General features: G+C 34.4%; 1 protein-coding gene across 2 annotated transcripts in view; it reads right to left on the reverse strand.

The window, feature by feature from the left end:
• The window catches only part of LOC136038241 (acidic mammalian chitinase-like), a 47,788-nt gene extending 41,874 nt beyond the window's left edge, over positions 1 to 5,914 (reverse strand). For both annotated transcript variants that reach the window (XM_065721347.1, XM_065721348.1), the window contains exon 1: positions 5,790 to 5,914. In XM_065721347.1, the coding sequence (XP_065577419.1) occupies positions 5,790 to 5,859 (70 nt within the window). In that variant the 5' untranslated portion in view covers positions 5,860 to 5,914. The remainder of the gene's footprint in view (positions 1 to 5,789) is intronic.
• Between the last annotated feature and the right edge of the window lie 8,971 nt (positions 5,915 to 14,885).

The following is a 14,885-nucleotide window of genomic DNA, read 5'->3' on the forward strand; positions in this document are numbered from 1 at the left end:
TCCTAGTGTCCCAGTCTGTAATTTCTCTTTGAGCGTCCCGTTCGTCATTTATATTCCCTGTGTCCCGGTGTCCCGGTCTGTAATTTATCTTTGAGTGTCCCGGTCGTCATTTGTATCTCCCGGTCGTTATTTGTGTCCCAGTGTCCCAGTCTGTAATTTCTCTTTGAGTGTCCCGGTCGTCATTTATATTCCCTGTGTCCCGGCTTTTAGTTTTCTTTTTCTCCTTTATTTTTCAGTTTTTTTCCTTTTTTTAGTTTTTTTTCTTTTTCAGTTTTTAGTTTTTTTTTAGTTTTTTTATTAGTTTTTAGTTTTTTTTTCTTTTTAGTTTTTTTTTGTAGTTTTTACCTTTTTTTTAGTTTTTAGTTTTTTTTTCTTTTTTAGTTTTTAGTTTTTTAATTTTTTTTAGTTTTTTAGCTTTTTTAATTTTTTTAGTATTTTCTTTTTAGTTTTTTTTGTAGTTTTTACCTTTTTTAGTTTTTTTCTTCTTTTGTATTAATGCTAAAGCCAAGGTTCAAACCTGGAGCCTCTCGGACCTAGAACCTGAAACATAACGCTTTACCAACTCAGCTACTTCGGCTTGAATACATTTGTTTTGAGCAGCTTCCTCGGGTGTTGCCAGGTTAGGTTCTTCGGTCATTTTACAATTAGAAATTTCTCTTTCAACGATCTTCTTACAATTAAAAATTTGTCTGTGAACGATATTCTTAAATACCTGTGTCCTGGTCGTCATTTCAGTCTAGTGTTAGTCCCATTCAGCGTATTTGGGGTATCGATGATCTTCTGTAATATCAGTGATAGTGATAATCGTTTTCATTTCCGTTCATTTTTTTTCTTTTTCTTGTTGGAGTTTAGAATATTTTTTGTTTTTTCGTTATCCCTCTTCTGTATATTTCCTTTAAAGGACGTTATTAAGGGCTCTTTTAACTTTCATTCGTCCCGGGATTTACTGAGAAGAATAATATTGGATAGTTATAATGATTTTTTCTCACTTGACCAGTACCGTTTAAATGATTTTGAAAATGGTTGTAGATTTTGATAGATTGTGTCCACTTGAGAATAGTCCACTTAATTTGGCTCATTTGGAGCTAATAGATGAAAGTAGAGGGATTGATGATTTTGTTGTAGAGGAAAGTAAAATAGCAGTACGCTATATTAGCCCGGTTGATATTTCTGAATCGATGCCTAATGACTCTCTTACGGTTTTCCACTTGAATGTCGGGGACTGCAAAGCAGTGTAACATATTTAAATGAACTATGTATGTTTTCTGGAATTCAAATATTAGCTCTAACTGAAACTTGGTTACAGAATCATAATTCTAGTTTATTAGAAATAGGTAATTATCGATTGTGTCTTAAGAATAGGGAGACTCGTCAGCATGGTGGACTGGGTGCTTAAATTAGAAAAGACTTGCTAGTTATAGAAAGAGATGATTTAAGGGTTAATAGAGAAATGGTATTTGAGAGCTTGGTATTAGAGGTTAGCAAGAAATCCAAGGTGGTTGTTGTTTATAGACCTCCGTCGAGTAATATTAATGAATTTTTTATGTTACTAGAAGAACAGTTGGACATGATTAGGAGTAGAAACTTACCTATATTTGTGTGTGGTGATTTCAATATTGACCTAATGAATTTGTTTATTAATACAGAAGTTAGCCAGTTTATAAATATTATGCTGAGTTATGGATTGAAGCCTACGATTACAGTCCCAACTAGGGTTACTATGAATTCAGCATCGTTGATTGATAATATTTTTGCTAATGTCAGTTATTATAATGCAAGTGTAATAATAAATGAAGTATCTGACCATTTTGGGATATTTTTGAGTGTTCAAATTTTTTTTAGTAAAGGTACCAGGCTTAACTCAAATTCACAAAATAGATATAAAAAAGTGATCATTGATAATAATGTGCTCATTCTTTATAAAGTAATGTTAGAGAAATGTAATTTTGAATTTTTAAATAGTAATGAACTAGATATTAATGCTAAATTTAAAAACTGGTATTCAATTATAAATAGTTTATTGATTGATTGTAGTATTTGTAAAAATGCAACTCGTCGTAGAGAAACTCCAAAGGAACTATGGATCACCCGAGCTCTTTTAAAGGCTATTATTAGAAGAAGATATTTGTTTAAAATGTGTGCGGCTAGTAATAGTGTAAGTGATAAAACAGAATACAAGATTTATAGTAATTAGTTAAATACACTACTTCGTAAAGCCAAAGCTGATTACTATCGTAATAAATTTAACTCTTGTGAAGGTAACCCTAGAAAAACATGGGAAATTATAAAATCCGTCGTAAGTCCTAATAATGATGGTATATTTCCTGACGGTATACATAATGATAGTACAACTGCTGATAGAATATGCCGTCATTTTGCTAATGTGGGAAAGGATTTGGTCCAATGTATAGTTATTTCTGAGCATGAAGGTAGTTTTAAGAAATATTTATCGAATGCAAGTGATGTTTCAGCATATTTGAAACCAATCAACGCTTCTGAGCTTTCTGAAACATTGGAAAAATTAAAAATTGGAGCTTCAGGCTCTGATTTTGTAACAGTTAAAACTTTAAAGTATATTTACCCTGTTATTTCCGGTCATTTAGTGTATTTATTTAATGAATGTTTAAGGACTGGAGTGTTTCCAAGTTGTTTTAAAATTGCAAAAGTTATTCCTGTCTATAAAGGATGAGATAAAAATGTACTAGGAAACTATAGGCCCATTTCTTTATTACCAGTAGTATCTAGATTGTTTGAAAAATTGATAGTTAAAAGAATGGTTGAATTTTTGGAGAGTAAATCATTTTTTAATCCAAATCAATTTGGTTTTCGGAAGGGTTTATCTACTGAGCATGCTGTTTTATTTTTGACAACTTTTGTGACTGATGCGTTGGATAATGGTATGAAAGTCGCTTCTGTTTTTCTTGATATTGTAAAAGCTTTTGACTGCGTTGACCACTTTATACTCATTGCCAAATTAGAAAATTACGGTTTTAGAGGACCATTTCTTGAATTACTGTCCTCGTTTTTAAAAGAACGAACTCAATATGTACAACTAGGAGATAATGTTTCTTCAGTCAGTAGAGTTAAGTTTGGAGTACCTCAAGGATCTGTTCTTGGTCCCCTGTTATTTCTAATTTTTATAAATGATTTATGTAGAGCTTTTAATATGATTTCGTATGATCTTGACATTGGATGTGACGGGGAAAAAGTAATTGTTCCTAGCTTTGCGGATGACACTCATATAACTGTGGCTGCACGAACAGGAATTCAGCTGTTGAGTCGTATTAGTTCTTGTCTGGAGTTTGTACAAAATTGGATGAAGCTTAATAAGTTAAATTTGAATTATAGTAAATCTTGCTTTTTATTGTATGGTAGGAGCTCAAATTATTACCCTTGGATAGACAGACTTAATATTGCTGATATGAGTATTTTAAGAATAAATTGTACAAAATATCTAGGAGTTTTAATTGATGAATGTCTCGGCTTTAGAGAATATATAGATTATATTAGTCTTAAACTCGCTAGGAATGTTGGCATTTTAAGAAAGTTGCAGTATATTTTCCCAAGAGATATTTTAAGAACTATATATTATTCCTTAATTCATCCTTATCTGCTATATTGTTGCAATGTTTGGGGTAGTACATTTCCTTCTCATCTCCATCGTGTTCGAGTTTTGCAGAATAAAGCGCTTCGAGTGTTATGTGGTGTAGGTTTTAAAGACTCGGTACAAAAGAGGTATATAGAATGCAAAATCTTGCCTTTAGCAGGACTTATTATTTTTTATCGAAGCCTGTTTATATATAAATATTTTCAAAATTGTTTACCAATATGTTTTAAAAGTATGTTTGAATTAGGAAGCGATATTCATACACATTCTACGAGACAGTCCGATATAATTCGTCGTCCACTTGCTATTACCCGTAGATTTCAATTCTCTATTCGGCATCTAGGACCCCATGCATGGAATTGTTTACCTACGACTTTGAGAAACATGGATAGTTTTTTTGAATTTCGGCGGGAATTAAAGCTATTTTGCCTTAATATTTATGGTTTTGACAGTTGAGTGGACCTCAAGTGGAGCCAAGATGTTGGTTTTTATTTTGGCGATACTGGTGAAGTGGTTATAGTTTCTTTTTGTTTTGTCTCTTTTGAAGTGTAAATCCGTTTCGATTGAAATGCAGGGTAATTGATTTTTTTCTTCTTCTTTCTTTTCCTTTTCTTTTCTTTTTGTTTTTTCTTCTTTTTCGTATTGTTTTATTTGTATGTGCATTCGGGTTGTAAGCCCAAACAAGCTTTGCTTCGGGCCATTTACTTGTTTTGTTTTGTTATTTATATTAATAAACCCATCTTTCTCTCTCTCTCTCTCTCTCCCGGTCGTCATTTGTGTCCCAGTATCCCAGTCTGTAATTTCTCTTTGAGTGTCCCGGTCGTCATATATATTCCCTCTGTCCCGGTCGTCATTTGTGTCCCGGTCTGTAATTTCTCTTTGAGTGTTTTTTCCTTTTATTTTTTTTAGTTTTATATATTTACAGGTCTAGCGGAATACCCTTTCAGGAATGTATAAAAAATGATGTCATTTTCACTCGTTGATAAATAGTCGATCATCCATCCATCCTGAGGCAGAACTAAAGTGGAATAAAACTGTAAAATTATGAGCTGAATCAAACAGTTACTCATAATCTGCTTTTATTCCCTCATATATCTACTTTTAAATTTTATACACAATATATATTTACAGGTCTAGGGGAATACCCTTCACCCATACTAGTCTTTTAAAGAAACACAGTCACATGGAAATGGTTTTTTTGAAGGATAGAGAAACTCGGGTAATTTGGAGGTAAGAGCAAATTTATATGGAGGAGAAAGCAGCTATATTTGAGGAATAAATACAAGGAATAGGATGAAAATGGTAATATTAGTGGTTTTGTTGGAGGGGCTTTGGGTCTGAAGCCAACATATTTTTTTCCACGCCTGGTCCGTTAAACCGAAAAAAACTTTCTTGAAAGTCATTTTCTTTTGTGGCTGCTTATGAAATACCATCGAATTTTAAAACATCCCTATTTTTGATTTGATGAAGTTTCGAGTATCTATCATATTGTCTTTTTTATTTGCTACAACGTACCGTTTCAATTTTCAATGCAAACCCGAACTTGAAAAATGAAAAATAGACAATTTTTAAATGTAAATTCAAAGTTGCTGTAAACAGCTTCAAACAGTAGAAGATTAAATATAAAATGTCATACTCGAAGTATCAGTGACTGTTTCTGCTATAATTTACCAATACTTTAACAGGTTGTCTGCTTCAGTTTTCTACACTATTTTAAATTAAACAGTTGTCTACATGACTGTTTCAATGGAACTACTCCTAAGTTAGTGAATAGTGAGAAAAGGGCAGATATCAACATTAGATGTTTGGTGCAAAGCGTTTGGAATTCAGATTCAGAGTGTATTGGAGAGGTAGAGCTCCAGCAGTTATTTAAAATAGTTAAAATTGTGGCTCCCTAGAAAGAGAACCGTAATTTAGAGATAAAAGGTACTTTTGTGTTTTTTAATTATTATTAATATATATTTTACTATATTTATATTTCTTTCAATATGTGTTTCATTTTTATTATTATTGGTTACGATGTTTTTTCCTTTACTGACGAGTTTGGCAGTGAATTGAATAATATAGATTTAAAAGTTGCACAGTGGTATAACTGTATCCGACTTGTGGCAGTACAAGTGGTATTATGTGTTCTCAGAAGTGGCTAAAATTAATTCAATCCCATACATATTCAAAATATTACCTGCTTCTATTGCTGCAAAAGCAGTAACACAAAGCAAAACAGATGTCCAAAATCCTAATAAGTTTCTCATTTTTGTCTCAAACAAGGATTAGAATTGAGTAAAAATACTTTTTAGATAGAATAAATAGACGTTTCAAATAACATATAGTTATCTTTTGTTTGTATAAGCTATTTGTTTGTATAAGATGACAAGCTGTTTTTGAAGCCAATGCCTAATAAATTTTGATCTCTGTTCATCAAATTATTAAATTAGAGCATGAATAAAATTTAACAGCCTAGTCTTAAAGAAATTTAATTCTGAGAATTAGCCTAGGGTTTTTCAAAACTATTTACTGGTAAATTTTGTAATCTTATTGTTGCATTTATTTTGTTTCCAAAAACACATCTTTTTTTACAAAAATCATTATTATTCCTAAAATTCATTCCTAAATTATTTATTTATTACTTATTCCTATTCCTAAAATTATTTATTTATTATTTATTCATATTCCTAAAATTATTTATTATCATAAATTACTAGCTGTTGGGGTGGCGCTTCGCGCCAAACCAACACATAGTTGATGGGGGATGCTTCGCGCCCCCCAAGCCCCCCCCCCCGCGCGCGTAAGTCGTTACGCGCCATATTAGTTACGCGCCATTGTAGTTGTGTCCCTGTGTCCCACCTGTGAATATAGATAGATATATTTATATATGTTTTTAATTACGTAAAACTTGCGAATATACAACATTCTTCGCTGTCCCATTGTCTGTGCATATAAATAGATTGTCAGGTTTACCTACTCTTGAACATGCAACATATAATTGTCCATGGGAAAAACAATCCGTATTCAGATCTATACCTCATTATTCTAATGATTGCCCTTGAGCTTTGTTGATGGTGATTTCTAATCGAACATTCCCTGTGTCCCCGTCGTCATTTATATATCCCCCCTGTGCCCCCCGGCGTCCCTGCTGTAGTTGTGTCCCTGTGTCCCGGTCGTCATTTATATTTCCTGTGTCCTGGTCGTCATTTGTGTCCCGGTGTCCCAGTCTGTAATTTCTCTTTGAGTGTCCCGGTCGTCATTTATATTCCCTGTGTCCCGGTCGTCATTTGTGTCCCGGTCTCCCGGTCTGTAATTTCGTCAGTCGAAAAACATGACGTCAGTCGACAGACAGATAAACAAACAGCTTATTTTTATATATAGATAAATTATTTATTCCTAAAAAAATATTCCTAAATTATTTATTTATCATTTATTCCTATTCCTAAAATTATTTATTGCTATAAATTATAAATTATTCAATCCTAAGAGATTATTCCAAAATTATTCCCAAAATTTGTACCGCTATCTCACACTTTCACTTCTTTTGATTCCATTTTCCTTTGGGGTAGTTTGATTCGCAGATAGTGGATAGATCAGACCGTGAAAATATTTTTAGTTTCCTAAGATGACAAATAGTTTTATCTCTAGCATTGCTCGTCAAACGAACCATATCCTAAAATCATTGACCATGCATTTAACCATATTCCAGATCACTACACGATGTGGATGAATTTGTTTAAGGCCCCTTATTCTCGCTAATATTATTGGTTACAAAACTCACCCAAAATAATTCTCAGGTCATACTTTTTTTGGCCAGATCGGTTCAGACGAATCTGGACCGATCTGAGAAAAAAAGTTATACGTGAAAAAAAGGCAAATACTGCTATGCCCATCGAAAAGGCTAGTTCCAAAATTGACTGCCTTATACCCTTTTTGGCACGGCCTGTCTTAAGCATAGCAGCCAGCACTCACTTCTTTAACCAAGAAGTGACATGCGGGCTTTTTGGGGTTATTTATTAATTATTTATTTTTAATAATTTTCATGTATTAATTATTTTTTTAAAATAATAACTTTCTTCTTTATTCATTTCGGTCATTACAATTAGAAGAAAAGTCAAAGTGAAAGATTGGACGTGTTTTGATTGTATGTGGTAGAGTCAAAGATCATAAGATACGTTTGAAATTGACACATTCAATAATGACACTGTAAGTATCACTACAGCTACTCACTACTTTGAACTGCAATTGCTTTGCACAAAAATTGCATACTGCTTTACAATTGGTATAGGAGTAATTACAGTGTGCTTTAGTTTTTGAACAGTGTGCTTTAGTTTGAACACTGTGCTTGAACAGTGTGCACAGTTTGAACAGTTAGTTTGAACATTGTGCTTAGTTTGAACATTGTGCTTGAACAGTGTGCTTTAAGTTTTTCAAAACATCGACGAAAAAAAAAAAAATCACTATAATAATCAAGATGACTAGAAAGAACTAAACAAAGATATTAATTCCTTAGATCTCAGTAATTTTAAGTTTTATCCCATAGAATTTTTTTTTATTTTTTAGTGTTATAAATATAAAAAAGTGATAATATTTTTGGTTTTTAATAAGGCGCAAAAGATGCAATGGCTATAGAACTTTCACGGTTAGGGAAGGGGGAAATGGGCAGCACTAAAACTCCTGTTTGCAGTAATTTTTGTTCGTTTTAAGTTTGATTTAAGCATTCATTTAAGTTTTACTCGTTTTAAGATTTATTAGTCCTCTATATTAGTATTTGTTATGGTTATGTTTTGTACAATTATTTATTTTAATTTCTGTTCGTTTGGGGTTTCATTTATTCTTTGATAGTAATTTCTTTTTGTTTTAGTTTTAATTATTACAAGACATATTTCTGATGCTCTTAAGTTTAATATGGCTCTGCACTTTTCTTTCAAATACTTCTTTTTCGGGAAGTTTTTTTTAATAATTAATTTATAGCCAATGTTCTATTTTTGCTTAATATAATGAACATTTCTCCAGTTTTTCACGTCTGCAGCTTAAGAATCACAATATATAATTTTAATTAATTAATTCTAATTACTGTCTTCTGGTTTATTTTAACATACCCTTCAACATTCTCTGAAAGATTCAACTAAATAATAATCATAACTTATTTTATCCTCTGTACAAACATTACAAATGCTCAGATCAGTAAATGAGAAAAAAAGAAATTACACAAACAAAAATACGACCTAAGAAGTAAGGAACACCGAAAAATGAACTTACATAACATTCAAACAAATCTACAACTAGGAAATTAATAAGTGACTATTTAAACGTTAGTACATACTTAAACATTACTTAATCACGGACAAAATTCAGAGGAAAATAAATTAAACGTTCTTTACGATTTTGGAATCTTAACAAGAGTTTGTCATTTCACCGTGATTTCAAAAACCCTGTGTTTTTAGTGATATAAGTATTCCTGGACCAAAGAGGAAGGCCAAGAAAAAATTACATTATTTAAAGAATTGCCATAAGCCATTTCTGAGATATTGTATGTACGCTTGGTTGAGTTCAATATCCCCCTCAACATTCTCTGAAAGTTTCCAATTTATACCCTTAACTCTTCCTGAGATACTGTATACAAAATTTTAACAAGCTAGATATACATAGTATTCTTCGGTTTATTTTAATATTCCCTGAAAGTTTTAACTAAATACCATTAGCAGATCGCGAGATATTGCAGATATGCCCTTTTGACGACCGGGATGCACATAGTTGTATTTTTATTAAGTTCTACATCCTCCTCAAAATTTCATGAAAGATTCAGCTTAATACCCTTAATTTTTCCGGAGAAAAATTAAATTAGATTTTTCCTGAAATAAAATTATTGTAGTTATGCTATTTTGACAGCCAGGATGTACATGGTAGCTCTTAATTCAGCTCAAAATGCCCATAAAAATTTTCTAAAAGTTTCAAATTGCATTCATATTCGTAGTCGCAATTCGTTGTAGTCGTAGTCTTAAGTTATGATAGTCACAGGTAGTTGCAGTCACAAGTATTCGCAGCCTTAACTAGACGTAGTCACAAGTAGTTAGACTCGCAATCGGAAGTAGCCTTAATTGCAGCAGCAGTCACAATTAGTCACGGTCAATAGTATTCACGATCCCTAGCTTCAAATCAACTTTCAGCGTTTTCGTGCAATATTTTATGTGCATTACCGAGGGGAAAAAACGACAAGGGGAACAAGTTTCAACGGCTTTCAGATATGGGAGGTAAGGGATTCACTATCCCCTTCCCACCTCTATTCTTAGAACTGGGCTATTTTGTCAAGACCAATGTGCGGTTGAGGCTGTTAATTGTATCTGCTCATGGTTATGTCTAAAACCGAGTCATTTTTGCCCTATTAAATTTTAATCTAAAAAAGCAAAAAACTTTCTAAAACGGAGACCTGAATGACGGTTGAGGTGCATATGATTCAGTTGAATGAGGTTGAGTTGAACTGGGGTTGAGTCACACAAAGGCTCAGTTAAATGGTGTAAAAGTCTAAGAAGGTTCAGTTAAAAAGGGTTTAGTTGCACGAAGACTCGGTTGCACGAAGTTCAGTTAACTGAGGGATTATTTGCGGAGGTTAAGTTTAATGAGGGTTCAGTTGAATAGGACTGAATACAAGTGGGGTTCATTAGCACGAATGTTCAGTTACACGAAGTTTGATTGCACTGGGCTTAAGCTACATTGGAGTTCAGTCGGCCGAGGGTTTAGTTGCACGAAAGTTCAGTTAAATGGGTTCAATTGCACAAATTTCCAGTTACATCAAGCAAATGTTGGGCTTCATTAAGCAACAGCAAAACTTTTGAATTAGGTTGTCGGACACCGATATATTTGACACCTGTAGACTCTGTAGTTATAAAAAGTGAAGAATTTTCAATGTAGTTTGTTCAAAGTAAGGAATTAAAAAAAAGATTAAGAAACGTCAAATTGGAATTTCTAGCGCTGAGTGTCATTGAGTAGCGCTGTAAAAGCTGGACATTTTTTTTTTTTATACAGGCTTCACGACTCCGTCAAAAGCAATGATATGCTACTAGTCATGGTAATTACCACGCTAATTACTATTAAGGTGTTTAGAACACCTTCTCTTGAAAGCCTCAAGAGATGAATTATCTGGGGTTATCCCTACTAGGAAACCATTCGATGTGGCAACGGATCATCGAGCGAAAGTTGTCTTCAAGAATTCTTGGCGGAGTGTGCCCTGTACAAGGTAGACACGTCTAGGTGTACTTTGGTGAGTTGATCACAAAGTCTTTAGTTTATCTGGAGCAAAATTTGATACCTCCACAGATGGAGGGGAATTCATGTGTTTGCAGAACACTGACATTGAAGCCATGTCAAATCGATCTTGGATCAACTTCAGGGGTTTGGCATACTAGCTGCTAGAAATCAGTCCTTGAAGTGCTCGATTTTAGAACCCTTGATAAGGAGTGATGTGGCTAGTTGGAGCACCATCAAAGAAAATACATACATATTTCATGACGGGTCTAACACATGAAGTAAATTATGCAAAATAGACTCGTCAGGGAGGAGGCCTTTGCATCTTAGGATGACTCCTTGTTTCCGAGAGCAGGAGGATCTCACTTTGCTGAGGCCTTCCGCCCACATGAAATCCGACGAGAAATGGGCTCCAAGAAGGCGTAGCGTGTCAACTCATGTTATTGTCTCTCCTTTAAAAATGGAAGCAGGGTGATCCTTTTCGTTCCACGCCTTCAAAATTAAGAACTCTTTTGTTTTTGATGCTTTGAAACTGACAAGCCATTTATCTTTCTTCCCACTTCTCAATCTTTTCATGTGGGCCTGAAGCTCCTTATGAGGATTTCTGGGATCTTCATCTTTCGCAATGCAGATCTTTGTCGTTGCTATCAACAAAACGATGACGTTTTTCACAAGGCTATCCCCTATTACTTATCACATATGAAACGAGGAAAAGAGTCGGCCTAAGAATGCTTCCTTTGGATACTCCAGCTAAAACCAAGCATCCTTTTGAAATGAAGTTGTCAAGGACGATCCTTATTGATCACTTGCAAGGCAAATCAGCAAGCATCTCAAATACACAACCATTAAGCACATTTGCTTTCAATCTGCATAGAAGGCTTTCATGCCACATGCGACAAAAGGCTTTTGTGATGTCAAAGAAGAGAAGGCGAATGTCCTGTCCCTGAGACCAAGACCAAGTCCCTGAAGAGCTCAACATACTCTTGCTACTTTGCAATTAAACAGTCTAGAGTAGACCGTTTTCTATGAAAACCTATTGTGTGTCTGCCAATAAGCGGTGCGACTCAAGGTATTGATAAAGGACCTTGTTGATGACACTCTCATAGACTTTTCCCGCGCAGGACAGCATACTGATTGGCCGATAAGATCCTACATTATTAGAGTCGCCATTTCATTAGGGGCTTGGACTACATGAGTAACTTTTCATGCTTTTGGAAAATACTTCTGCAGCAAAGCAACTTCGAAACAGAGATACGAGAGGACCACCGAGTTCAGGGGCACACCCTTTGATGGTAATATTAGATTCCGTATCAGGCCCTGAACCTGTGGTGACATCCAGTTGACTGAGTGCTCTTAAGACCTTGCTACTATTCATGTCTAAACTGGGGGTTTTTGCGTCTGTTCGTTTGGAATGGGGAAAGGAAGACTCTGGGTCATCATGCTGAGATACATTTTCCAAAGCTTTTGGAAGAGTATCCACCTTTTCTCGGCCAGAATGCATCATCATCCCTTCCACATAAAGTGATGGAATTGAACTAGGTTCTGATAGGGTAGGAATTCTTCGACCGTCCTTCACCATTGTTTTACAGAGGCACTTCTTAGCTTTACTTCAAATTTGCCTTTGTAGTCAGTTCAAGATTCTTGCATCCCGATCCTCGTCCAATTCTATTAGACGCCAATTTTTGTGGGCATTCTGTCGTTCCCTAACTGCCTTTCTACAGGCAGCATTGAACTATAGCTTCACTCGATAAGAGACTTGAATTCTTTTTTATGGGACACGTTACTCAATAGCATCTTTAATCGATTTTTCATAGAGTGACGCTGTTTTATCTGGGTTCTCTTTTGTATATTTACGTTATGGCATTACCGATGAGCATTTTTGCAGTTCATCCCAGTCTGCTTGATGATACTACCTTATGGTTCGATCGTGCTTTACAGGTGGAGGTATTTTCAGATATTGCAGATACGTCGTTTTAAACATTTGGATGCATATAGTTTCAGCTGATTTAGCTCAACATGTACTAAAAGTTTCAACTTAATAGTCTATATTTAGAAGTTTCTAAGATATTGCAGATCCACCCTTTTGACAACATGGATGCACATATTTTATTTAGTTCAGTATCCCCTTCAATATGCCCTGGAAATTCCAACTTTATAGATTTAGCCGCCCCTTAAATGTTTTTGATGCGCCCTTGCACGACCTTGAATGCACATATTGTCTTTTGATTTAGTTTTACATCGCCATTAACTGATTATGAAAGTTTCAAACTAATATCCTATTTTATTACTGAAACGTGGCACCTATACCCCATTTTGACAAACCTGGATACCCTTAAATCTTTTTACTTACTTCAATAGTAGGAGCTGTAGTAGGGATTCTTACTAGTAGTTGCACCAGTATTCATACCAATAGAAGTAGCAATAGGAGTCATAGACATAGACGCAATCGTAGTAATATTAGTAATATTGATAGCTGTAGGTAGTTGCAGTCCTTAGCAGCTGTAGTCGCAATAGTAGCAGTCACAGACAAAGGTTGAAAGAGTCGCAAGTAGCCACAGTCGCAGCTTTAAGTCGTCGTCGTTACAAGTTAACGCTACTTTATTAACGTATATTCACCATTCTTTTATTACATAGTAGTAGTAGCAGTAACCGTAGTAGTAGTAGTAATAGCAATAGTAGTATTAGCAGTAGTAGTAGTAGTAGTAGCAGTAGTGCTGGCATTAGTAGTAGTACTATTAGTAGTAGTAGTAGTAGTAGTAGTAGCAGTATTAGCAGCAGTAGTAATTGTAGCAGTAGTAGCAGTAGTAGTAGCATGCACATAGTCTATTTTGATTTAGTCCAAGATTCCCCCAACATTTCTTGAAAGCTTCACCTTAACATCTTTACCCTTAGTAGCACTATTAGTCGTAGTAGTATTAGTCAGGGGTTAGCTACGGAATTTTCATTGGGAGATAAGAGGGGGTGATATTGAAATATGTGCTATTCTAGCTCTAGTGAAGAAAAGTAACTAATTAAAAACACACAACTTGGTGAATTCAAAAACATTACGCAATACATTATAAACAATTAATACACATTAAACAATTGTAAATTTAGTTGGTGGCACTTGTCTTTTTTTTTTAATTGTCTACAATGAGCTGCTACAGACGATAGTAGTATCGCGTAAACAAGCGTTCGGGTGGGCCAAGATAAATGTCGTATATACTCGGCTTTTTTCAGCCAGATTCACCACTAATACTGCAGTAAATATCCTTCTCCACTTTCCCCAGCCCCCACACCCAGCACAGGATGCTCAATCTCATAATCAAACTCTATTCAAATAGCCCCGGGTATTGCGCTATTCATTTGCTCGTAATTTTGAATGGATTTTGACTTTTTATTATTTAATTTGTTGTGCTAAACTTTTGAAATGCGTGATTTATTGAAATTTTTCTTATAACTTTTTTCTAAACTCGATTTTTTTGTGGGTTTGCAGATTTACATTAATAAATAACATTGATATCAGCGGGCCATAAAAAGTGGAATAAAAAACATAGGTAGCGCAATAGCGCGTTCTAAGCAAAGATATAGGATAAGTCAAAGTATTACCACAGATTGTGCAACATTATATTGTGACATATTCGCCACACTTAAATAGCGATCGTATTTCAAATTTGAAACCATTCGAAAATTACAGTTAGAATTATTAAGTTATCAGTTGGGCATTGTTTGACAAAGAATATACAAAAAACCTGAATAATTTTTAGCATCATTACGGCAGAAACCTTAAATTAATTAAAAATAGCCAGGGAAAGGAAATTTGACTCCTAGAGTCCGAAAATTACCTTCTCTTTTGCATCTTGTAAAAAAAAAGCGGATTCCATAAAAATTACACAAAAGTTTTTCTTGTGTAAATTAGGGTATGGGGGGTATACATTTCTAGAGGGGGTTATACTGAATATCGTTTTATGTTTATAAATCCCTTCACAAGCAAAGGTGAGTGCAAAAAGTAGAAAAAGAGAATGGGTTGGTACTACTCTATATGTGCACACAAATTTAATAAATTGTG

Source organism: Artemia franciscana, chromosome 17 (genome assembly GCF_032884065.1).
Source record: "Artemia franciscana chromosome 17, ASM3288406v1, whole genome shotgun sequence".
NCBI lineage: Eukaryota > Metazoa > Arthropoda > Branchiopoda > Anostraca > Artemiidae > Artemia > Artemia franciscana.